Source organism: Myotis myotis, unplaced genomic scaffold, assembly GCF_014108235.1.
Source record: "Myotis myotis isolate mMyoMyo1 unplaced genomic scaffold, mMyoMyo1.p scaffold_m19_p_8, whole genome shotgun sequence".
Taxonomy (NCBI): Eukaryota; Metazoa; Chordata; class Mammalia; order Chiroptera; family Vespertilionidae; genus Myotis; species Myotis myotis.
Window position 1 is genome coordinate 84,946,015 of NW_023416390.1, and position 23,489 is coordinate 84,969,503.

Consider the following 23,489-nt stretch of genomic DNA (forward strand, 5'->3'; position numbering starts at 1 on the left):
AAAGGAACTGATCAGCCAGCTCAGACTGGATCTAAAAATTCACATGAGGCTCCTGCTCCCTCCCTCTGGTTTCTCTGCCATTGGCCTGTTCCCTCCTGCCGTGGTAAGCGTCCTTATTCCGGAAGGAGGGCCAAGGCCACAGACGGCCCAGGCTGATAGCCCCACCGGGGGACACCGAAGAGGAAGGGGACCTCCACAGCGTACACATATAATGCCCAGGACCGTCCCCTCGCACCCCTTGGGCCCCTCACTGTTGCCACCCTGGGCCATGTGCCCATTGCTATGCCCAAGGGGCATGGGATTTTGAGATCATATTTCCATTGGGATGGAGTGACATGAGGACCAATCTCTCCCTAGACAGCTGGGCAGTGTTACCAGGGAGGCAGTAGGGTGCCAGGCTTTGGTGGGGGAATAAAACATCAGTTCTTGACTGTAATCCCAGGCAGATGCCAGCAGAGGGAGATGCTGTGATTTGCTGAGATTTGTGGAGTCCTCTGCCCATAGACAAGACTTGAGAACCAAAGGTATTCCCAGCTGGCAGAGCTCTGTTGGTAAGTGGCAAGGAAGGGAAAAGAGACAGATGCTTCCTCCCTTGCTCCGCCTGCCCAGGGGTGTGGGCGAGGGAGGCTGGGCCACCGATCCACAGTCTGCCTACCCAGGCAAGTTTCTGCTTACATTTTCTCCAGAAAGAGGCATTTCCTCATTCTCTGCTCACCATCTTAGCAGCTGGGCATTCTGAATAGTCTCCAGAAAACATCTGTGTTGTATTTGTGAGACTCTGTAAAAACACGGGCTTGCCCCACTGGTGTAGCTCAGTGGTTGAGTGTCGACCTATGAGCCAGGAGGTCAGGGTTCGATTCCCGGTCAGGGCACACACCCGGGTAGTGGGCTCGATCCCCAGAGGGGGACATGCAGGAGGCAGCAGACCAATGATTCTCTCTCATCATTGATGTTTCTGTCTTTCTCTCCCTCTCCCTTCCACTCTCTCTAAAATCAATAAAAGCAGATTTTAAAACAAGCAAACAAACAAACAAACAAACAAACAAAAACAATAACACAGGCCTTTGCAGAGCACTCAGGATATGAACAATTAGTCCAGGGTGTGGGTGTCGTGCTGAGGTTTGGAGTGCTGGCCCTGCAGAGAGGCCTGGATAGGAACACCCATGCTGCCATTGCTGACTATGTGTGCCTGGGTTGGTTGTCTAACCTCTCTGTGCTTCTGTTTATTCTCTCTAAAATGGAGACAATAGTACCTGCTTTAAAAGATTGATGAGAGGAATAAATAAAATAATACATTCTAGCATGCTTGGCATGGTATCTAGTACATAACATGTGCACAACCAATATTACATATCCTTCGGCCTGGCCTGTGCCCTCTCGAAATCCGGGACCCCATCGGTGCATGACTGGGGCCAGGGAGGGCCGAGGGAGGGCTCCAGGGCATGTCCAGCCTGTCTCGCCCAGTCCCTATCCCAGGGGTGGGCAAACTTTTTGACTCGAAGGCCACAATGGGTTCTTAAACTGGACCGGAGGGCCGGAACAAAAGCATGGATGGAGTGTTTGTGTGAACTAATATAAATTCAAAGTAAACATCATTACATAAAAGGGTACGGTCTTTTATTTCAATAGTTTTATTCATTTCTCACGCGGCCCACGGGCCGTAGTTTGCCCACGGCTGCCCTATCAGCTGGACCCCAGCAGCAAGCTAACCTACCGGTTGGAACATCTGCCCCCTGGTGGTTACTGTGCATCATAGCAGCTGTAGAATGGTTGGAAGGTCAAACGGTCACTTAGGCATAATATATATATTATGCCCTCTGTTTAAAAAAAAAAAAAGGAAGAAAAAAAGAACAACCAAAATGAAGTCACTTTTGCTAAGCCATGTCACCAAACCAAAACATAACACCTGAGGTAACTGCAGTTCCAGCCCCCCCAGGAACGGAATTTTAGACCAATCAATCTGGATTCCCTGGTCGGCACTAGTGAGGTCACCTGCCTGATCAGAGCCCTACCTTCACCTGAGCAAAGGTGACCTTTCCTGAGGTAATCTACTCTTTTAACTTTTCTGTCTCACTCTTTTTCTGCCTATAAAAACTTTACATTTTGCACAGCCCCTATGGTGCCCTTCCATTTGTTAAATGAGATGCTTCTCAATTCATGAACTGCTAAATAAAGCCAATTAGGTCTTCAAATTTACTCGTTGAATTCTGTTCTTTAACACCCCTAGCAAAAAAGCACACAATAATACCCTATTTATCTGAATGGACAAAAATCAGTCTTTCAAGTAGTTGCGTTCGGTCCTTTGAGCAACAACATTCCATCAGTAAAAATTAGAAACCTCAGTGCCTGAGACTCTTTAAAAACACGGGCTTGCCCCACTAGTGTAGCTCAGTGGTTGAGTGTCGACCTATGAACCAGGAGGTCAGGGTTCATTGACTGATGGGAACATCAGTCAATGTAATGCCAATTCAGTGACTTCAGGGACTGACTGGTGAGGAACTTTTGGAGGCTTATTTCTTGGTTCTCACTTGCATTTGAGACGTGTGAAATTGCCAAGTAAGTGACATGTGGGGTAAGCAAGTGTTGGTGTAAGAAATGTCCAAACCTGCAAAGCAAGCATGTCAAACTCACGGCCCGCGGGCCACATGTGGCCCACAAAGAATATTTTTGCGGCCCAGCCAATATAACGGTATGTAAGAAACGTTTTAATAAAAATTTTGAAAGTTAATTTTTACAATGTCCTGTTATACATAATTATTAATAAGGAACTACAACATTCGCTAATGACTGATTACTATAATCGTGTTGCATTCATTTCCCTGATGCGCCTTACGCACAGGTGCACCATTTCTCTCCACTAATACCAGCAGCGAATATTTTAGCAGCTGATCACCACGTCAAAGTCTTGGACTGACTTGTTTGCTGTACGCAACAGGAAATATTTCACTTTCAGAGACCAAGAAAAATAGGTTTACAGTGGGGCATTGACTTACGAGTGTCCCGACTAACGAGTTTTTTGAGATACCAGCTGTCTCTTGGCGGATTTTTTGCATTGAGTTGATAGAGTAATTTGAGTTAACGAGCTCCTTAATGAGCTTGGTCTCCGGACGAATTAAACTCGTAAGTCAAGACCCCACTGTATTTGCGTTACCCTTATTAATTTGTGCAGTTATTCAGTGTCTGGTAAGTTAATGTTCAAGAAAAAATATTAACTTTCATTAAAATGTTCTATTATTTTATGTTAACGATGACTCATTTATTTTAGCCCTTTGTATTCAGCATGTCTCTATCAAAATAAACCTATGAAAATTGAAGCTTTTGTTTTTTTGAGGCCCACATACACTTAAACCTTGCTTATTTGGCCCGTGTTAGCCTTTGAGTTTGACATGCTTGCTGTAGAGAATGTTAGAAGTGTTTACCTGAGTCAGAGGATGCACCGGAAGCAAGATCCACAGGCTGAGAAAAATGCTTTCTAGAGGGAGCTTTTATGCACGTGAAGTAAGGAGGGAAAATAAGGGAGATTACATGAAGATGGGAGAAAGCAGCGGGAGTGGATTACAGGATGGTTAGCATGATTACCCAGAGCGGTCACCTCAAGATGGAGGGTGTGAAAGAGCCATGTCAAAGGTGTGTTAACCTAGATGCGCGATGGACAGGGCTGGCTTCAGGCAACGATAAGCCTTTCACTGAAGAAGTTACAGGCCTGGGACTGACTACCCTCCGTGACCTGCCCAGTGAGGAAGTTATGGTCAGCTCATCCTGTGAAGTTATTTTCCATAAAATCCCTTTTTTGTCCATAGGATCCACTCCTCCCTCCCGCCTTCCTCCTCCCCCCGCCCCCCTTCCCTTCTAAACCCACATGGCTCTCTCTGAGCAGTTGTAAACAAACTAACAAAACTCCAAGGTCAAAACATCTGTAAGCCCAGAAGAGAAAAGGGTAGGGCAAGAAACTAAGCAGAAAGCCTTTAGGACAGGTTTCCAACCTCAACTGCATAATAGAAACAGCTGGGAGCTTTAAAAAGCAAATCCCAGGCTCTGCCCCACAGAGACGCCTAGCCAGGTCTGGGTGGGGGCTGGCTTGATGTGGTTTTAAAAGCTTCCCAGGTGATTCTAGTGTTGGGTTGGCAATCCTGGCTCAGGGTCTGTCCTCAGCCTAAAACTCTGTTATTTTACTTGACTTTTTCTATGCTTCCAGATAGTCTTCAAATTAGAGATCTGTGTGTCATCACATTCAATGTTTACTTCCTTGGCGAAAGTAAATCAACTTTCCCCAACTTAATATTACAACTTAATATTAACTAGTTCCTCACACTCAATTGAATTTTAAGTCAATGAAGAAAGTTCAAGAATATTAGGGGAGGTACCGGGGTTGGATGTATCCCAGTCACAATTTTAGAGTCTAGGACAGACTATTACACCTGAACCTCCATTCATTGAGCAGCCAAAGTTGGGAATCACTGATCTAGAGGGAGAAAGTCACAAAGAAATAGATTGTATAAGAAAGGCGATGGGAAGATATTGTTGGAGAGGAAAAACTTTTCCTCTGCCCTCTTAGGTTAAGTAATTGGGGGGCTACAAATTAAACAGACAGAAAACTAGATTAGCAAGAGAGACGACAGGCTTTAATCATCTACAAATGGAAATTCAGAAAAAGAATGTGACTCGAGGGAGTAGTTAGAACTGGGGGCTTATATGCCATCTTGATAGAGGAAGGGGTAAGACATCGTGACAATTTCTGTTTAGGAGTGATGCCATGAGGGTTCCCAGTTTCTGGCGATGGAGTTCATCTTCCCTGCTCGCCTCTGGGGAGGAATTTATAACAACTGCGTTTGAAGGGGGGGCAGATATGTCAAACCCCAAATCTGCACTTTGGTGTAAGGATTATTTTGAGCTGATGGCAACTGAGAAGCAGAGCCAAGTAGAGCTCTGGGCCCTGTCCCTGTCTACCTCACAGCAGGACATACATCTGTCCCCTCCCCTTTCTGCCAGAAAGGACAAAGTTTATTCACCTGAGATAACCCTAGACCCTTATCAGCTTGGCGAAGGCACCAGAGGAATCCACATAACAGCCTGCTCACTAGCCCTCCCTCCCTTTAACCTTCCCACTGGTCACCCTGGGAATCTGAAACCTGCCTTTGTCTTGTCTGTTTCCTACAAAAGCATTCTTCTTCCTTCTGTTCCCATCAGGCCAGTTGTACCTGCCCCTCTGAGTTTCTAGTCACTGTGGGCTCCCTTGTTGTGCGATGCACAAGCTAATACACGTGTCTGTTGCTCTCTTGTTCCTCCATCTTCTGTCAGCCCCAGCCCATGAACCAGACAGAGAGGCTCTGCTTTTAGACAAGGGAATTCCAGAAAAAAATCTATTCTCAAATGCCTTCAGTTCAAAACAAATCTGCTGCAGCCCACGCTCAGGGGAAATGACGAAAACGTTCTTCCTCCCTTCGTGCCCCACGGAATCCTTCAGTCGGCAGCCCTGGGCCCCAGCAGCGGCGACGGCCCGCCTGCGCACTTTGCCACAGCGGATAACCGACTTCTAGGCACACCGAGTCAGAGCAAGAAACTTCCAGGAGAAGGTTTGGGGGGAAAGAGAGTTTAGGACATCCTACCTCCACGACTAGGAAAGACCTCTCTACACCTACAGATAAACATGAAACTGTTTAATGTACACCTACGCCACCCTTTACACTCTGAGTTTGGACGTGGGAGTTTGGAGGCCCCTCCGCCCCTACCACGCACTTGTCACCCACGCCCTGCAGAGCACGCCAGGGGCTCTTCGACGGACAAGGGAGCACGATGGCCTCTCTGCTAGTCAGTCAGGAGTTCAGACAGCGGCTCCCAGTCTACCGAGGGCAGAACGGCAGGAGTATTTTGCAGGGAGTCTAGGGATCCACATGCAAGCATGTATGTTCTTCAATCAGGAAACTATCATGTAGAATTCTGAAAATTTTTTGAAGTTATAAAAGTGTTCTGTTTTAATCTTTAAAAAAACATAATCCAACCTAGTAAATGTGAAGATGCAATTGGCTTTATTAAGTGATTCATGAATCGGGCAGCATCCCATCTAGCAACACAGCAGAGGGGGTTCCAACGGGGGAATGAAAAATAAGACACCCCAGGAGGACCTTGAATGCAAGAATCATGCCCACGTGCCACGGTCAGAGAATGGCTGACAGGGTCCGGAGCCAGGATCTCTCAAAACAAAGGATGGGGTGGAGGTGCGTCTCTTGCTGGAAAAGCTTGAGAGTCACATAAATATCCAGAAAATACGCAGGAGCTGGAGAATGGCGCACTTAGAGATCTTGAAATGTACTAATCAAATTAGTTCGGGGGTCAGAGTCAAAACGCCATCCAGGGCAAAGTTGGGAGAGAAGAGGGGCCCTCATCATTGGCAAGGGGACCCCGCCCGCAAAGGAGGCTGTCAGCTGGGAAGCTTGCAGAGTTGAGTCAGGGTCAGCACATCCCAGCATGCTTCGGGGCAGAGGGCTCGGGTTTGGGGCCTTGATGGCTCCAGGGAGCTACCTGTCTTAGGTTCCCTACTCCGCTTGTCCTGGAATTTTCCTAGCTTCTTACTATGCTGTAACACCAGGTGCTCCATTCCCATGCCAGCCCCTGCTCTGGAGCCCAGGGCTGTGGAGGGAGGAGAACCTGGCTTCTGGGACCCATGATTGCGGAGAAGGCAGCCACTGGGGAAAGGCCCCTAGCAGAGAGGGGCTGGCCTGGCTAGCTCCCCTTTGCCTTAGTTCAGTGATTCTCAAAGCAGGGCCCCCAGACCAGTAGCAGGAGGAGCACCTTGTTAGAAATAGCCTCACTCCAGATCCACTGTCAGAAACTCTGGGGTGGGCCCAGCAGTCTGTTTTAATAAGCCCTTCTGGTGATTCTGATGCAAAACTGGCAAGAACTCAGGCCCGGACTGGTTCTGCGGGGGAAGTCCAGGCCTGGCTCTCCATTGGTTCACATGTGGAGGCTGAGGGCATGGCCTCCTGCCCCCGGGGCCTGCGGGCTGGGTTTGAGGGTTTTTACAAGGCCTCCTGGGCAGTGGTGATGCAATCCCATGACCATCTGACTGGGCATGCAGATAACTGCAACTTTCCCCCTTTTTCACGTGGCTCCTGGGGGAAAAGAGATAAGTGAGTTGTTTTGAATCCTTGGGTGAAGTCAGGGGGCAGCTGCCCGCCTGTCTGAAAGATACAAATAATGTCATTTACCCCATTTAGTCACGGAGAGAGGGATCCCCATCTTTACAGCACACACTTCCCCACAAACTGAGATGGCAGGGGACAGTCTTACTTGGAAATTTCTACCCTTGGGCCCTCCTGCCCACTCCCATCCCTCTTGGTGCGGAGACTTCATTCAAAGGACCTCCTAGAATTCAGGCCCCATTAGAAATCGAGGACGAAGAATGACTTTTGTTTGGTCCTGTTGCCTTTGGATGGTCCTGAGGAGGCCAGAGGGGTGCAGATCTGTACATCCCCCTTTCGGGAAGAGAAAACCGACCCAGACGGTTCCACTGCTTTCACGCTCACCGAGGGCCTCGCCAGTCGCCAGCCTTTCAAAAGTAACTCGTTTATAACCTAGGCTCAGAGACGTTAGTCAGTCAGCCCAAGGTCACACAGCAGGCGGTGAAGACCCTAGAGCCCGGGTTCGAGCCTCCTCTCCCTGCCTCCTCCTCCAGACTTGGGGAGCCAGGGCGGGAACCGAATCCCCGGCCCCCGCTGGCGCCTCAGGCCCCCGGGGAGTCGGTCCGGAGACCTGGTCCCCGAGCTTCGGAAGCGAGGCAGCGACTCCCCGCCCGACGTCAGCGGTCAGCCCTCCCCCAGGGCCCCGTCCTCCTCCCCGGGACCCGGGGGCAGGCCCCTGCGGGGGGGCCGCACCTTCCCGGGCGCCCGGCCTTCTCCCGGCACCGCCCTCCCCTGGCTCCCCGGGGCTCTGTCGGGCGCCCCGCTGACCCTGCGTAAACCGAGCGGGAAGGCGGCCGAGCCCGCCCCGGGGCTCGCTGCTCCGCTTTGAAAGGTGCCTGATCCCCGCCCTCGGCCCGCCCCGCGGCCTCCCCGCCCCGCCCCGCCCCGGGAAGAGGTCCCAGGACGGGCGCGGGCGCGCGGCGAGCGCTGGAGGGAGCGCGGCGGGGCCGGGGCAGCATGACCGCCATCGCGGTGCAGGTAGCCCGAGCCCGGCGCCGGGGCCGGGGCCGCCAGGGGCGGGGTGCAAGGGGCTTAGCACCGCGCACGGCGGGGACGGAAGGGCGGTCGGCAGGGGGGCCGGGCGGGGGCCATGAGGGGACCGGGAGGGGGGCCCGGAGGGGGCTGGGAGGGTGGTCGGCAGGGGGGCCGGGCGGGGGGGATGGGAGGGGACCGCGAGGGGCTGGGGGTGTCCGCCGCGCCGCCCCAGGCTGCGGGCTCGCGGACCGCAGTCGGGAAGCGCTGTCTGCTCCGGCTTTGCTCGAGCCCCGCCAGCCCGCGGGACTCCCCAACTTCTCTCTGCCTCTCCTTGGAGCCCCCAGCGCGGTCGGTGAGGCTCAGCGAAGAGGTCCCTCCTTCTCAAAAAGGAGGTGCGCCTGGGGTGGAGGGTGGACAGAACCCACTTGCGGAGTGAGGCTTGCCTCCCGGGACCCGAGGTGCCTCCCTGGGCAGCCGGCTTTCTTGGGTCGGGGCGAGACCGACTCTCCCCCCCCCCCCCCCGCTACTCCCCATGACTGCGCCTGCGGCTCTGGGCCGGGGAGGGACTCGCTGGGCGCGCGGACGCCCCAGAGCAAAGGGTCTGTGCGGGGAGCGGGCCGCCCCCTAGTCTTGTTTCCTTCTGACTGTGGCGCCCTGCGTGTGTGGCGGAGAACCCCCATTCCTGCCCTCCCTGGGCGGGGGCTCCCAGGGGAGCCAGCAGGTGGCGGGACCGCCACCCGCGCGCGATCTTTACGCGGAGACACCCCGCCGACGGGCTGAGCCGACAGGAGAGGTTCCGCGACTTGGCAGCAGGTCTCAGACCCCGCCACGCCGGGCAGGGTAGACATCGCTCCGCCCGTTTTACCGACGAGGTGACTGCCATTCGGAGGCGAAGGACCTGACCGTGCGGCCGGCTAAGAGAAGGAATGGAGATTCAGAACCAGGGCTTCTTGGCTCCACATCTCCCTCGCGCTCCCTGCCTCGCCCGCACAGCCCACCCAGAGGCACCCGGGCCGGGTCTAGCGGCCACAGCTGCTGGGGTGGGAAGGAGGAGGGACGCGATGCCGCTCCTCTTCGCTCCGGCGGAATCCGATTCCTGACCAGGCAGCCCCCTGGGACAGGCCCTGGGCGGCAGGGACAGGAGCCTGAGGCCCGGTTGTGGGCTCTCCCCTCCCGGAACTGACTGCCCCTTCCGAGAGAGAGACTTGTAAACAAGGACTTAGAAGAGGTCGGGAGTGAGTGATAAATTAACTGGTGCAAAAGCTGAGGGCGGGAAGGGGAGGAGGGTGCTTTGTGCGGTTAGGAAGAGGGGAGCCGGGAAGACCCGTGGGTAGTGGAGGAAGAGGAGGGAAGAGGAGAGGCCCGCGCGGGGAGGGGAGCAGTGGGAGTGAGGTGAAGGCCAGGGGCTCTCTGAGGTTGGACACAGGCTGCCCTGAGGAGGAGGGTGCTGCCTTGTATGACTATGGCAACTGTGGTTTAGGAGCTTAACCAAGGTGCCAGGAACTGCTCTGAGCACCTGGAGGGGTGACTCATTTCAGCCCGCAACCACCACAGGAGGTAGCCTCTGCGATCTCCCTTTATAGCTGAGGAAAGAGAGGGGATCGCTTGCCAGAGGTCAAGCACAGCTGCAGAGCAGGCTGGCTGGCTCCTGGGGCTGCATGTCCAGCCACTCGGGTGGCTCCCGGGATGGCAGCAAGCCAAGGCTTAGGGAAGCTATTGACATTTCCAGCTGGTGATGATGGGGGTCCAGGGCAGGAGGATAGATTTTGGAGGCTGTGTTGGGGATGTGGAGAGTTACTAGTGAGCAGCCCAAAGTACCTACGTACTTGGGTGTTGATGGGAGCAGATGGGGTCCTGGGTTATAAGATCTTGGCCTGGGACTCAAAGGCCCAGGAGTGTCAAGGGACACTCTTTTGTGAGTCACAAGAAATCATTCATTTGGGCTTACAGATGAATAAAGGGGAAGGTTTGCCCATTTTTATCCAAGAATGTCAAAGCTCTAAGAGATTAACGTGTCGCCCAAGGTCCCACAGCTGGGGGCTGGCAGGACAGGGGCAGAACTCCACTGCCCTCACCTCCTGTTACCCACCGGGCGTCCACTGCCCACGCTGCCTCCAGGAGAGGGTTCAGGCTCGGGGTCACTAGTGGGCAGGCCAGAAGCCGGTGTGGTGCCAGGTGGTTAGGAATGAAGACTTCGTGTGCATTATTATTGTTACTAATGTTACTAGAGGGTGACGTGGGGGCTGCACCTGTGCCAAGCTCTTTTCTATACACGATCCCTTTCATCCTCAGGAGTTTTCCTGGTGGTGGGAGAGCTGACTGCGTTGTAGTGGGAGGGGAAGAATGAACTGACATCAGCTGTCTTCTCTTTCTGACCCCGGTGTGATAGCTGAGGGCTGAAAGTCCAGCCTGTGCTCAGGACAGGTGGGGCCGAGAGGGACAGGACGTGCCTGTTTCCCAGACAGCGTGATGTCTAGGGGCAGGAGGTTTCTGGGCCCCATGTGCTTGTGACTTGTTCTCTGCCCCTGGGGCTTTCCCACCCAAGGACCTTATCAACCTCTAGGCCAGGGTGTGACTTTGCCTGGTGCCTTTATGGCCACTGCTGCTCTGCGGGAGTCACCAGCTCCACTTTGTAGGTGAGAGGACAAGGGCCAAAGAGGTTAAGAAAGGCCCAAGGACAATCACCTTGACCAGTTTGTAGACAGAGGTTTCAGTTTCCTTGGTTTGTTTCTTAGCAGCACAGCCAGTTTTTCTAAAGCTTCCCAATATAGACCCCCGGATCCCCACGGTCTCCAGCCGGTAATGGATCTGTTAGTTGGAGGGAGGAAGGGCCGGAGGCAGCTTCCCCTACTCCCCTGAAAGCCCCCATCAGAAGCAGGGGACACAGTTTGAGAACCACAGCCCAGGCTCCTGCCTGGGAGCTCTTTGCTGCCTCAAGGCTGCCTTTGTCCTGACAGCTTGGGTCCCCCTCCGCACTCTCTACTGAGCCCCTAACACAAGGCCCTCCACTGGGAAGGCCCCAGCTGGTGCTTATGAGCACCTCATCCTCTGCACTCGATCAGTCGTCTGGGCAGCTGTGACAGGCTCTATTGTGATTTAGGTGCGTGAGCTTGGGCAAGTCACCTGACCTCTGCATGACAGTTTTTTTCCTTGCATGGAGCTTCCTACTCTACCAGCCTCACAGGTTTAGGAGTAAAATAGGACCCTGCCGAAGCAGAAGTGCAGAAAGCCAGCGAGGTCCTTGTTCATGTAACCTTGGGACTGAACTTAGCAGTAGCTCCTGCTCACCTCTGCAAGTTAGCAGCCAGCCTGATGTTCTTCTAGGTCTCTAACCACAGGACTGTGCCAGGAGCGTGGCTTTGCTTGGTGTCCCTTGCTGAGAGGTGTGGCTTGCACTTGCCTCTGGAAGCCTCCCTTTGCACCTGGTGCAGGGTGTCTCCACTGCCCGGTTCAGTTCCCCAGCATCGGCTGTCATGAGCTGTCTTGCTTTGCTTACCTTCCCAAGTGGTGTGTAACCCGGGCTGCTTTGACATACACTGCCTGGTAGGAGACTTGGGTTTAAAGGCAGATTCAGGTGGAAGTGACAGTGGTGGCAAACTTGACCATTCACTTATCCCATGGCTCTTCTTGCACACCCAGTGTGCCGGGTACTAGGAACATAGTAGTTTCTCATGGGAAGGTAGATAATATGTAATACAAGTCAGGAGGGAATGGATAACTTGCGATCAGAACAGTGGAGAAAACAGATGCCTGATGGGAAGTTTCAGAAGGGGACCCGGTAGGCAGAAAAGACGTGTCTGACATTTTTGAAGAGCGGAGAATGGGGGCAACTGGAGCAGATCCTTTCAGGTGGAGGGCCAATAGGTCTGAGGGAAGAAAGTGCTAGGCTTGGCCTAGGCCTGGAGGGAGAGCTGCTGTGCCTGAGTGAGGTGGCCAGGGGGAGTCCACTGGGGCCAAGCTGGAGAGGGAGACAGGGCGGATCTGCAGCGCTGGGGGCTGGGCAAGGAATGTACTCTGAAGTGTTTCTTTTGCTTCCCGGGCTGGTGGTTGGGAATGGCACCTGGGTGGTGTCTGAGGGCTGTGAGATAAGGGACACCTCACTGGGTACCTGGCTCAGCTTGTCAGAGAGGTTGGGCGGGGGATGGGGGTGGGGGGCGGACACCTGTGCCGAAACCAGAGGCTAAAGAAGAGCCTCAGGGGCTCCCCCTCCCCTCCCTACGCCCCCCCCCCCCCCAGAAGCTGCTAGAACAGAAAGTCTGGTTGGCAAGTCCAGGGAGGGGCTGAGCAAGACTGAAGGGCAAGGTGCAAACATCACCGTCAGCACTGAGGAAAAAGTTAATGGGACGGCGGCCAGGGCAGAATGTGGAAAGTGCAGAAGGGGCGGGTGGGGGTGAGGAGGAACCTGGACCTGTACTGGGGGAGTCCTGGCGAGAGAGGAAACGGCCGTGGATTATGTTCCGCTGATTTTACAACCCTCAGCCTTCCAGGCAGTTTTCTTATTTTGCTTATAAAGAAACCCAGGCCAGCTGCAAGCTCAAGGTCACACTAGCCAGGCCAGACAGGTTCTCCAAATTCAGAAGGGAGTAGGATTCGCCAGCCAATAGAATTTGGATTCCTTCCTCATGAAGATCATTGAAGAAAAGTCAGGGAAGCCTTCGGGCCCGGTAAATGACTTGACAGTGCGTGTAGGTCTCAAATGGAGAACGGGGAACAGGTAGAAGGGGAAAGGTCCCCCAAGAAGGAGGAGCTGGGCAGGAGGCTGAGTAAGGGCCATATTCCAGGCTTCGTGGGGGACTGAGCAGAAGTCGTGGCTGTGGGAAGTGGAGGCGTGGTCAGGGTCCTCCCTGCACAGGTTGGAGGGGTGGCGGGGCCCTCCCTGACATGCCACCTCTGTGTATCTTCCAGGCCCAGAGGCTGCTGGGCCAACGGAGGCCGCGCCGGTCCTTCTTTGAATCCTTCATCCGGACGCTCATCATCGTGTGTGCTGCGCTGGCCATGGTCCTCTCCTCTGTCTCCATCTGTGACGGTCACTGGCTCCTGGCTGGGGACCGCCTCTTCGGGCTATGGCACTTCTGCACCAGCTCCAACCAGACTGGGCCACACTGCCTCAGAGACCTGAGTCGGGCCCGCGTGCCAGGGCTGGCTGAAGGCATGGTCCTGGCCCGCAGCACAGGCGCCTTGGCCGTGGTGGCCGCCATTTTTGGCCTGGAGCTCCTCATGGTGTCTCAGGTGTGCGAGGACCTCCACTCACGGCGCAAGTGGGCCCTGGGCTGCGTCCTGCTCCTCGTCTCGTTTGTCCTCTCCTCTGCGGGGCTCCTGAGCTTTGTGATCCTCCTCAGGAACCAGGTCACGCTCACCGGCTTCACCCTCATGTTCTGGTGCCAGTTCACTGCCTCCTTCCTCCTCTTCTTGAACGCCATCAGCGGCCTTCATGTCAACAGCATCAGCCATCCCTGGGGCCAGCTGAGGGAATTTTAGGCCCTCCTCCAAGGACATCGGGTTCCACAACAAAGTGGTCAAGACGTGACTTCTGGTGGGGGTAGGGGTGGGACAATGACCTTGGAACTGCTGCCTCTTACCCAGTAACCTTTGGGGGGTCAGCCAGAAATGGCCCAGGGCCCTGTGCCCAGGGCCAGAGGCCAGGAGCCTGCCTCCAGGCCACCAACTGCACAAGTGTAGCCAAGTTATTAGGATGTAGATTGTAGAACACATTGTAAAATCCTTTTCTTGAATCCTCCTTCCCAGGACGGGAATCGAGTTGGAAGCAGCTCAGGTAACTGGTGCCTGGGCTGGCTGTGCAGCCAAGTGCTGTTCACACCTGCTTCCCGGCTCTGTGCTGGGAGACCAGCTGCAGGGTCCCTGGGGCCTCTTCCGTGGCTAAGAGTGGATCGCCTTCCCACTAAGGGTGTCCAGCCGAGCCCAGGACTTCCACCAACTCAGGCGACCTCTGGGCACGCCTCTGCGTTAGCTTTGGTCATGCCAAGGAGGCAGAATTCAGGATGACCTCAGGATTTCTTGCACCTGGTTGTTTTTCAAACCATTTTACTTGATTCGACCCCTGCCCTTTGGGGAACTCTATAATCCCTCCCATTGGGGATTCTAACCCCCCACTTCCAGCGGCTGGCTGTCTCCTCTGGGGGCTCTGCCTGTGGGATTCCTGCCTGACCTCTTTGAGTAGAGTTTGGAGCAAGCCTTCCAGAAAAGTCCACCTGACTTCTAATGCGCAGCGCTCACTCCCTGAGGCAAGTGTGCATGCCCAGCTTTGGTGAGGATCAGGCAGCCTGAGGTGCACCATCTCTGATCCCAGAACACATTCAGAGAGCAGCTGCTGGACCCTGGGTGATGGTTAAACTCCTAAAGGTGCTCGCAGGTGAAGGGGACCAGGAACCAACGAAGATTTCCATCTCACCAGCAGACCAGTGTTTGGGGCATTAAATGGCCTCCTTTCCAGTGCCTTTGTGCCCTCAGCCCACTTCATCCACCCCAGCCCTCCCGCTCCCCCGCCGAATGAAGTCTGGCCTGCCCTGGCTCACCCTGCCTGCCACGGGGTGTATGAGTTTTGGTCACTCAGTTTCCCTTCCTGGGCTGGGCTGGGTGCTTGTACCTACCTCTTGTGTTTTTTTAAAAACTTTTATTCCAAAATGCACAGTCTGTGGAGATGGCTCCAGAAAGGTATTGTGGACCAATCGGTAATTGGAGGGCAGAGCTCATCAACCGTGTAGGCTGGGTTCTTAGCTCTGGAAGTGGGCACCTGGCCTTCACCAGGAGCAGACTGCAAGGGGCAAAGGGTGACCTTGTCTGTGCAGAGGTGCAGAGGTGGGCGGCCAGGGCCAGAGAGGGATAGCACTCACCCAGGGCCACCCAGAGCCGGGACTAGAGCTGGACCCCTCACCAGCAAGATGCTCTTTCTCTACAGTCGGGGGCGGGGTCTCCACTCTGTCCAGATGCATGGGCCGGAGAGCACTGGTAGTTTTTGTTTTGTAAAAGGGTTTAAATATTGAGTGCTCTTTAATCCTCACAAGGCTGGTGGGGAGGGAGTGTTGGTATTCAAGGGAACTGAGATCCAGAGAGGAAAGGGTGAGACTAAAATCCCCAGTGGGAGGGGGAGACAGGCCCTGGTAAAGGAGACAGCCTTGGAGCATGGGGACTTGAGACCTAAAGCCTGGGCTTCTGCCCCCTCCTGGCCTAGTAGTTTGGGCAAGTCACAGGGCCTGGGTGAACCTGTTTCTCTCCTATCAAATGGTATAATGCCCCCTCTCCTGCTCTCCCTGCCTTGGGGGCCCAGGATAACTGACTGACAGGGCAGTAAGGCGGAGGGATGCCTCAGGCCATGTCAGGGCCACTAAAGGGGAGCTGGGTCCTGGGGCTGTCCTGGCCTCCCCTGGGACTTGCTCAGATTAATTCAGTCATCTTGAAGGCTCTAGGACAGTGGTTCTCAACCTTGGCTGCACATTAGAATCGCCTGGGAATCTTTAAAATCCTGATTTCTGGGCCTCATCCTCCGGAAATTCTGTTTGTTATGGGGTGGGGCCACAACATTAGTAACAAAGAAACAGAATTTCTGGAGGATGAGGCCCAGAAATCAGGATTTTAAAAAGATTCCCAGGTGCTTCTAATGTGCAGCCAAGGTTGAGAACCACTGCTCTAGGATGAGAGATCCTGAACAGGTGAGGGGCAGGGAGGGTCCACCTGGGGCCAAGGACCGTGATGTCTCATGTTTCCGGAGCTTCTAAGTTTGTCCCTGAAAACGAGCAGGGGACCAGGGAAGCCCCTCCTCCAGGAAGCAGTAGGGAGTGGACCAGAGCATCCTCCCTCACCTGTCTCAAGGACAAGGAGACTGACCACACCAAACCTCACCTCGGTTCCCATTTATTTTCCTCCTCCCTTCTCAGACCGCTGAGCTGCTCTCCCACTCCCTGTCCCATGCTGCCCAGGTTCCTTCTGTTGCGTTCTGAGGGACTCTCACCCTCCACCCCAGGGCCTGGAGAAGAGGTCACTAGTCGCAGGAGAAAGCATATGCTGCCTGGGGGGAGGTGGGCGGTCCTGAAGCAGTGTCCTGCTCTCTCAGGACCCAGCGTGGCCTATGTCCGCGGTGGCCCTGCTCCGACCTCTCAGATGACGCTGGCCCTGCAGGTGCCCCGGCTCGGCTCCGAGGGGCTGGCCTTGGTGCTGTGGGTGAGGCTGCTGGTGCCGATGCTAGAGGAGTTGCTGAGGGCCATGGGGCGCAGTGGACGCTCACGCAGGTGCCACTGCCGCCACTTCTTCTGAATCTCCAGCTGCACCTGTCCCGGAGACCAGCCATCAGCCCAGGAGGGAACAGCAAGAAGGGCCGGGGGCCTAGAGTCCTGCTCACCCCCTGGGGCCTCTGCACGGTCCTGCTACTCCTGCCCAGGAGTCATGCCTCCCCACCTCCTGCAGGCCACTCAGATTGACCAGCTCCAACCCCGATGTCCAGGGGGTACTAAGGGCCCTTCCCTGGGCACGATCACCTGCCATCTCACTACAAATGTCCTGAAGGGCTTGTCGTTGTCACACTAGCTCCAGGACACCAACATCCACATCATCCCACGGAACAGGACACGTTCCCAGGAAGCCACCCTAGCTCAGAGCTAATCTGAGGGACAGAGAGCTGCTCTGGAAATTTCCCCCATGAACCCACTGTAGCAGCCGAATCTTTGAGGCTGGGCTTGGTGGCTCATTCTGGGGAAACGCCGGAAGTTATCCCCATTAGAGTGTGCAAAGCAGACAGATGGCCAGCAGTCACAGAAAGGCCTGACTTGCGTGCCATGCCGTGTTCACTAGTGATTACCAGCTTCTGTGTGCCAGGAACCTCATGTCCTGACCCAAATGCTGGGTCAGGGCACAGGCCTCAAGGTACGCGAGCAGGCCCCAAGGAGTCAATAGCCACTGGGAGCCTTTGAGTTGGCAGAAGTGTCATTTGAGTTACTCATTTTACAGATGGGAAGACTGAAGCTCAGTGAGGCAGTGACAGGTCATCGTCCAGCCTGGAGCCCGGCTTCAGGGGGGTGCCTGCACTCTCCTCCACTTCCTGACTTTCCCAGGATAAGCATCCGCTGTAATGCTTGTTAAAAGCATCCCAGGCTCCAACCCAGGCCATTTTTGCTGACTGGAAACTGGGGGTAGGGCCCAGCAATTGTTTACCAAGCCTTCCAGGTGATTCTGTTGCTCCCATAAAGTGACTCAGACTCGTGAAGACAGGCCCAAGTCCGGACACCCCAGCCTGCCCTGCCCACACCCCACCACCCTTTCCAGGCAGCTCGCTCTGACCTGGAATCCAGTGACTGGCAGCCCCCTCCAGGCGCTAGGCAGCCCGAGCACTCACCTCCCCGTTGAGGAAGCAGTAGAGGACGGCCACCACCAGGCCCTGCGGAGGGACAGGGCAGCAGGTTAGTGCCCAGCACTCGCCTCCCTCTGACCTCTTCCTCAGCTCTTCCATCACCAGCCCAGGCTCCCCCCATCTCCCCCCCCCCCCCCCGGAGTGCTCCAGAGCCTTCTCACACCCCTCACCGCAAGGGGGATGGGCTGCCTCTTCTGTCTGTGCTGTGTCACCAGCACAGACAGCTCCTTGGGGGCAAGGACAGGGTTCCTTTCATTTGTTGTCCCCAGTGTCTAGCGTAGACCTTGCACATGTGGTATCAGTGACACTGAAGTAAGGGCTCTCACAGGGCATGGGGAAGGCCAGCCACCTGATTAGTCAGGGGGGCCACCTGGGAGAAGCAGGGGGTAGTAGCACTTGGAGGAGGGCTTGGGGCCATTCATGTGACACCCTGGGCCCTGAGTGGGCTCAAGTTCAAGACAAGCTGGGCCTTCCGACCGGAACCGCCATCTTCCCGTAACTCGCCAAAATGACTAACACAAAGGGAAAGAGAGGCCCTGCTACACGTTCTCTTAGAAAACACGAAGTTGCTCCTTGGGCCACATACATGCGAATCTATGAGAAAGGTGATGCTGCTGCCTTCAAGGGCACTGTTCAAAAAGGATGCCCCACGGATGTTCCCAGGGCAAAAAGAAGGGTTGCAGCATCACCCAGCAAGCGTGGGCATTGCAAACACACAAGGGCAAGAGAATGAAAGTAGGAGTTGAGCATATCAAGCCTCCAAGAGCGAGAGAGCTTCCTGAAACGTAAAGGAAAATGTTCAGAACAAGAAGGAAGCCAAACAAAAAGGTGCCTGGGCTCAACTGAGGTGGCTGCTCCGCCCAGAGCAGCTCCCGGTGAGAACCAACACAAGGGAGCCTGGGCCGAGGGAGCCCCCTACCTGGGAGCTCATGGCATGACAGGTGTAAAGAAACAAAAGACCTTTGTTCTGTTCAAAATGTTGTTTTCAATTGAGTAGAAGAGTGGTGTCCCTCCCCCAAAGAAATATTTAAAGGAAAAAAAAGATAAGCTGGAGATGTTTAAACATGGCCAACTATTCAAACTGAAAAATAAGTGTGCCGATGTGTGGTCAGAATAAGCCTGTGTGCACTCAGCCAGCCGTGGGCGTGACCTCCCTGCTAAGGGACAGGTGAATGCATCTCCTGGGGCGGGGGCCTCCACATCCGATTCGTGTTCCCTGGTGTGGTGCGGCCTATGCCTCCCGCTATCAGGATCTCCTGTTTGCCCAATGGTGCCCCCTGGGATCCGGGCATGGAGCCCTGCCAGGGTAGGGACTACAGCCTTGATGCAGGATTTGAGCCTAATAGGTGTGCGGAGAACCATGAGCCATGAGCAAGGTCTCTGCAGTGCAAATTCCCTGCTCACCTCAGGGACCCACCTCGGGCCGCCCTGCTCTTCCTTCCATTACAAGCCCTGCCCGAGGCCCAGGTGTCACAGCTCTGACCTCAGTGGCCAAGGCCTCTTCCCCAATTCCAGCGAGGCCTGCCCTTAGCTACTTACTACATTGGAAAGGACCCCAAAGAGCAAGAAACCAGCCCGTCGATAGTGGGCTTAATCCCACGACTGCTCTGGGGTGTTGGCATTTAACCAGGCTTAGTGACAAAATTAGGGGGACTTGCTTTAGATTTTCAGGCATCAATGACTGCTGCCTAGAATGGGGACAACTTGGGGCTGGGGGGTTGGTGAACACTTACCCAAAGCAGAAATTGTGCTGCACATTAGAACACCTGGGAGCCCTGCTCAGGTTTTACCCTGCGCCCCAAATCTGAATGTCTGGGAGTGGGCCATCAGCAGCTTTGAACAATCCCCAGGTGGTTGAGGTGGGCATCATTTAGGAACCACTGCCAGGGGGCATGAAAGGCAGGCCGAGATAAAGCAGCTTTGAGCACAGCTTGGCCTGCACAACTGTGGGCTTCTGGGTGCCAGGTGCTTCACTGAATCCTTGCCAAAGCTCTAGGAGGTGGGTGGGAGGATCCCCTTTGCAGGTGAGTGATCTGGGCCTCGGGGGTTCAGGCAGGATGACAGCTGTGTGTGCTTGGCCCAGAGGGGGCAGTCAGGCTGCCGGCTGAGGCTGCTGCCCACCTCCCTGGGCCCAGGGTTGCCTGGCTTCACCTGTCTGGGCCCCAAAGATCCAGAGACACGTTTTCACAGGTGAGGGCAGGAGCCCTGGGCCAGGGAAAGTTAGATGTGCTCCAGGTACAAATAAGGCAGGCCTTGCACAGCCAGCCACTGTGAGAAATTCTGAAGTCATTCAAAAGGGAGTCTTTAAAGACTTAATGACGTGGGGAACTGTTCATGATGGGCCTGGTAGAGAACTAAGCAAACAAGCAGGATACAAAAACACGGCTTGATCCCAAATACAGGGGTCTGGGGGTTCACCCGTGTGTGTCTTCCTGCACAGAAAAGACACTGAGAAGTAAGCACCCACACCTCAAGAGAGGTCATCTGTGGGTTCTGAGCTTATGAATGAATTTTTCTTTCAACTTTTCCTTACTTTCCAAATTTCCTCCAATAAGCAAGTATTATTTCTACAATTGGAAAGAGCGAATAAACTTTGGTTTTTAAAAACATTGACAGGGGTAATAGTATTGTGGTCCTGTGTGTGTTCTTAATTCCATCTTTTAGAAATACATACTAAAATAATTACATTTGAAATAAAATGATGTCTTGGATTTGCTTAAGATGCTGGGGGCGGGGTGGGTGGAGGGAGTGGATAGGGCTGGGGATGAAACGGGATATGCCACTGGCAATGGCCATGTGGGGTTCACTATTTTCTTCACTTTTATATACATATTGGAGAAATTTTCCATAATACAAATTTAAAAAATATGTTATATAATAAATGCATAATGCATGATACAATGATATATGTTTGTATATAAACAAAGGTTCTGTTAAAAAAAAAACAAACCACTCAAGATCCTTTTTCTTTGTAAGCATTTCTATGGAATGCAGAAAATGCTCTTGGTTTTCTCTGGACAAGTCATTTCCCCAGAGAAGAGCCTTTTCCTGGGTGTCCACAGCCCCAACTACAAGCCCCAGCACCCAAGGGCAGGGAGTCCCTGTCCACGCAGGGGGCCACCTGGGTCTGTGCTCTCAGAGAGGCCACTACCCCTCTCAGCTGGGTCAGGCCTTCCATCTGCCTGGACCTGGGAACCCCCCATCTGCTAAATGGGCCTCCCATACATTCCAAGAACAGTGGGCTCAGCACTTCTGGCCTGGGTTTCAAGAGACTGGGTTCCCTGGAGATCCAGCGTGCTGCTGTGTGCTGTGGGCAGAGGCAGGCTCAGGGTAGGGCAGAGGGGACAGCCCTGCGGGGGGTGGGGGCTGGAGGGGGGGGGTGTCTGAGGGCGTGGCTCAGGGCAAGACTTGACTCCACTCCATCATGTGCTCCCAGTGACGTGTCCTCCTGAACCTGAGAGTGACAGAAGGATGGCCCTGCACAGAACCTGGGAGTGAGGCGGCTCTGAGCCCCTCGCCGGCCCTGGCCAGCCGGGGAAGAGGACGGAGGCCTGCTGGAGCCTGCTGGGAACAGGCTGGCTTCTCTAGGAAAACCCACGGAACAATTCCCCTCAGGCCCCAAAGCCTGTAGTCCAGAGGCCTTTCCAGGGCACTCGCTCGTTTTCATCTGTGGATACTGTAAATCTTGAAACAAATTGTGTTTCTGTCTTTGCTTTGGCTCCTGGGGAGCTCCAGACCAAGTTTCTGACCCACCTGTCCCACCTTTACAGGACTTAATGGAGCTTGCTTCTGTATGAACTCTTTTGGCTTGATTTTCTTTTTTCGCTGACCCCTCATGACTTATTTTTTGCCCTCTGTCTGTTTTCCCTGAAAGCTACACCACATTGTTTGTGGAAGGATACAACTGTGAGCAGATAAGCAAGTGACCTGTGAAACTGGGGGCCTCTGCTGCCAAACATGGTTACTATTTTCTTTAACCTCACAACCTATGTTGAATTCGTAGGTAGGCAATTTCTCCCTTCATTGTTTTCCCTTTTAAGTTGGTTTTTATTTTCAATAAGTTGTGTATGCTCATGGTTTCAGAGTCAAATGATTCTAGTCACACATAACAGCAGCCTGCTGACACCCCTGCCCCCATTTCCTGTTCCTCAGGGGCAACTGCTGGAACTCTTAACTGATTCTAAACAATATGCTGATGCTGCTACTTCTGGCTTCTCGGTTTGGGGCATTTCTATGGACTTCCCAATATGAATATGAGGATATTATTCTTTCAAACACCCTCCCGCAATGCTCAACATCCTGCCCCACTTTTTGATGGCTCAGCCATAGCCCTCGGGGCTCACACCACTGACTGTGTGGAGGCTGAAAGTTGCACAATATTGCGTGTTAGGGTTACTTTTCCCTTTTGTTTCCTGGAATTGGTCTCTCTCTCCTTAGTCTTACTCCCACCCCCACTTGACTGGTGGGGACTTGGGTCCCCTTAGGGTCACACAGCACAGTGGGGTCCTGCCCCTGCTTTTCTTGGGTCTCTGCCATGGCACCCACCTTCCCCAAGCGCACAGCTCAGCCCTTCCGGAAGGCCGGGCTTGCAGTCTAGGCCTGCATGCTGCTCTCAGGAAACAGGGAGCTAGCTACTCTTTTCGCCTGAAAGTCACAGGCCTGAACTTACCTGGAATGAGCCCAGGGCCAGTTCAAAAAACAGCTGGATCTCCATGGCATCATCCGGCGAGAAGGCGAAGATGATATAGTGGGCGCCGAAGAGAGGGATCAGCAGGAGGGTGGACTTGGCCAGGCGCCTGCGGACGCAGGGACACGCTGCAGTCTCTGTCCCTCGCCCGCCCGTGGGCGCCCCGCTCTGCACACCCCGTCTCGCCTTTTGCAGGAGGCATAGCAGCAGTGTCCCCAAACTTTTTGTTTTTACTTTGGAAAATTTTCAACTCTCATGTACCCATCACTGAGACACAACACTTACCGACACATGGCCAGTCCCAAAACTTCCTGACCAGGCATCCCACCAGTAAAGAAATCAGAACATGGGCCCGCTCAAATAACTATTTACTCGTAATGATGTGCAATTATGACTGCCACTCTAGGCCTAATATAGTATCAGCAAGGCCAGCATTCACATTTGTTTGATAATAAGGTGAAATTCTTTCATTTTCTTCCCAGATTAGATTGACCAAATTTAGCAAAAAAAAATACAGGATGCCCAGTTTAATTTGAATTTCAAATAAACAATGGATTTTGGGGGGGGTGTAAGTACTAAAAATACTATTTGTTGTTTATCCAAAATTCAAATTGAACTGAGCAGCCTGGGCTTATCCGGCCATTTTATCCTGAATGCCCAGCTCCACCCTGCTTTGGAGCCCACTGCCCTGCGGACATTCTAAGGAATCTGTTAACAAGCAATCCGGGCTGCTGCGAGCTTCTTAACACTGTGAACACAGCAGAGAAAGTCTCTGGGAGACACTGTTTTGCCTTTAATATCTGTCATGGGTTGACTTGTGTCCCCGCCCAAATTCACAAGTTCAAGCTCTAACCTGCAGGACCTCAGAATATGACTATAGTATTTTCAAATAGGGCCTATAAGAGGTGATTAAGTTGAGGTCATTAGTGTGGGGCTTATGTGAGCACAGGAAAAAGTTCATATGAGGACACAGCTAGAAGGCAGCTGCCTACAAGCCAAGGAGAGAGGCCTCCGTTGAAATCAAACCTGCCGACACCTTCATCTTGGACTTCCAGCCTCCACAACTGTGAGAAATTTCATATCCCTTGTTCAGACTTTTATGGCAGCCCTAGCAAACTAATACAGCATCTCTCTTTAACATCTCAACAGTTTTAAAGTATTCTTGGATTACACATCTTAAAAATTTGATGGAAGTTGAGGTCACTCTCCCTGAAAAATACACCCACCTAGCCTTTTCCCAAGGGTGAAATCCCTGACTCCTGGGTCCTGCTGGGATTTCCTATCTCCTCAC

General features: G+C 53.7%; 2 protein-coding genes across 5 annotated transcripts in view; one reads left to right on the forward strand and one right to left on the reverse strand.

Annotated features, from left to right (window-relative positions):
• Positions 1–8,055: 8,055 nt before the first annotated feature.
• Positions 8,056–15,659, forward strand: TMEM37 (transmembrane protein 37). Of its 3 annotated transcripts, none has more exons than XM_036320549.1 (2): positions 8,056–8,156; positions 13,059–15,657. In XM_036320549.1, exons 1-2 carry the CDS (start codon positions 8,136–8,138, stop codon positions 13,629–13,631), a joined length of 594 nt encoding a protein of 197 aa, XP_036176442.1. In that variant the 5' UTR covers positions 8,056–8,135; the 3' UTR covers positions 13,632–15,657. The 3 variants fall into 3 exon arrangements, with proteins under 3 accessions (XP_036176442.1, XP_036176443.1, XP_036176441.1); XM_036320550.1 differs by lacking the exon at positions 8,056–8,156 and adding an exon at positions 9,041–9,381 and having other exon boundaries at positions 13,059–15,658; XM_036320548.1 differs by lacking the exon at positions 8,056–8,156 and adding an exon at positions 12,431–12,817 and having other exon boundaries at positions 13,059–15,659.
• A 347-nt stretch (positions 15,660–16,006) lies between these two features.
• Positions 16,007–23,489, reverse strand: part of SCTR (secretin receptor) — a 73,415-nt gene continuing 65,932 nt past the window's right edge. The window contains exons 11-13 of one of the 2 annotated variants that reach the window (XM_036320499.1): positions 22,181–22,307; positions 17,497–17,538; positions 16,007–16,435 (exon numbers count right to left, since the gene is read on the reverse strand). In XM_036320499.1, the coding sequence (XP_036176392.1) occupies positions 16,265–16,435; positions 17,497–17,538; positions 22,181–22,307 (340 nt within the window). In that variant the 3' untranslated portion in view covers positions 16,007–16,264. Of the gene's footprint in view, positions 16,436–17,441; positions 17,539–22,180; positions 22,308–23,489 lie in introns of both variants that reach the window. The other variant, XM_036320500.1, reaches the window with a different exon arrangement.

What these genes read in the sequence shown, in the direction of transcription:
- TMEM37 (XM_036320548.1), top strand. Translation starts at nt 12,776, where the DNA reads ATGAAGATCATTGAAGAAAAGTCAGGGAAGCCTTCGGGCCCG. An exon ending in CAGGGAAGCCTTCGGGCCCG is followed by an intron (nt 12,818 to 13,058) that starts GTAAATGACTTG and finishes TGTATCTTCCAG; the next exon opens with GCCCAGAGGCTGCTGGGCCA.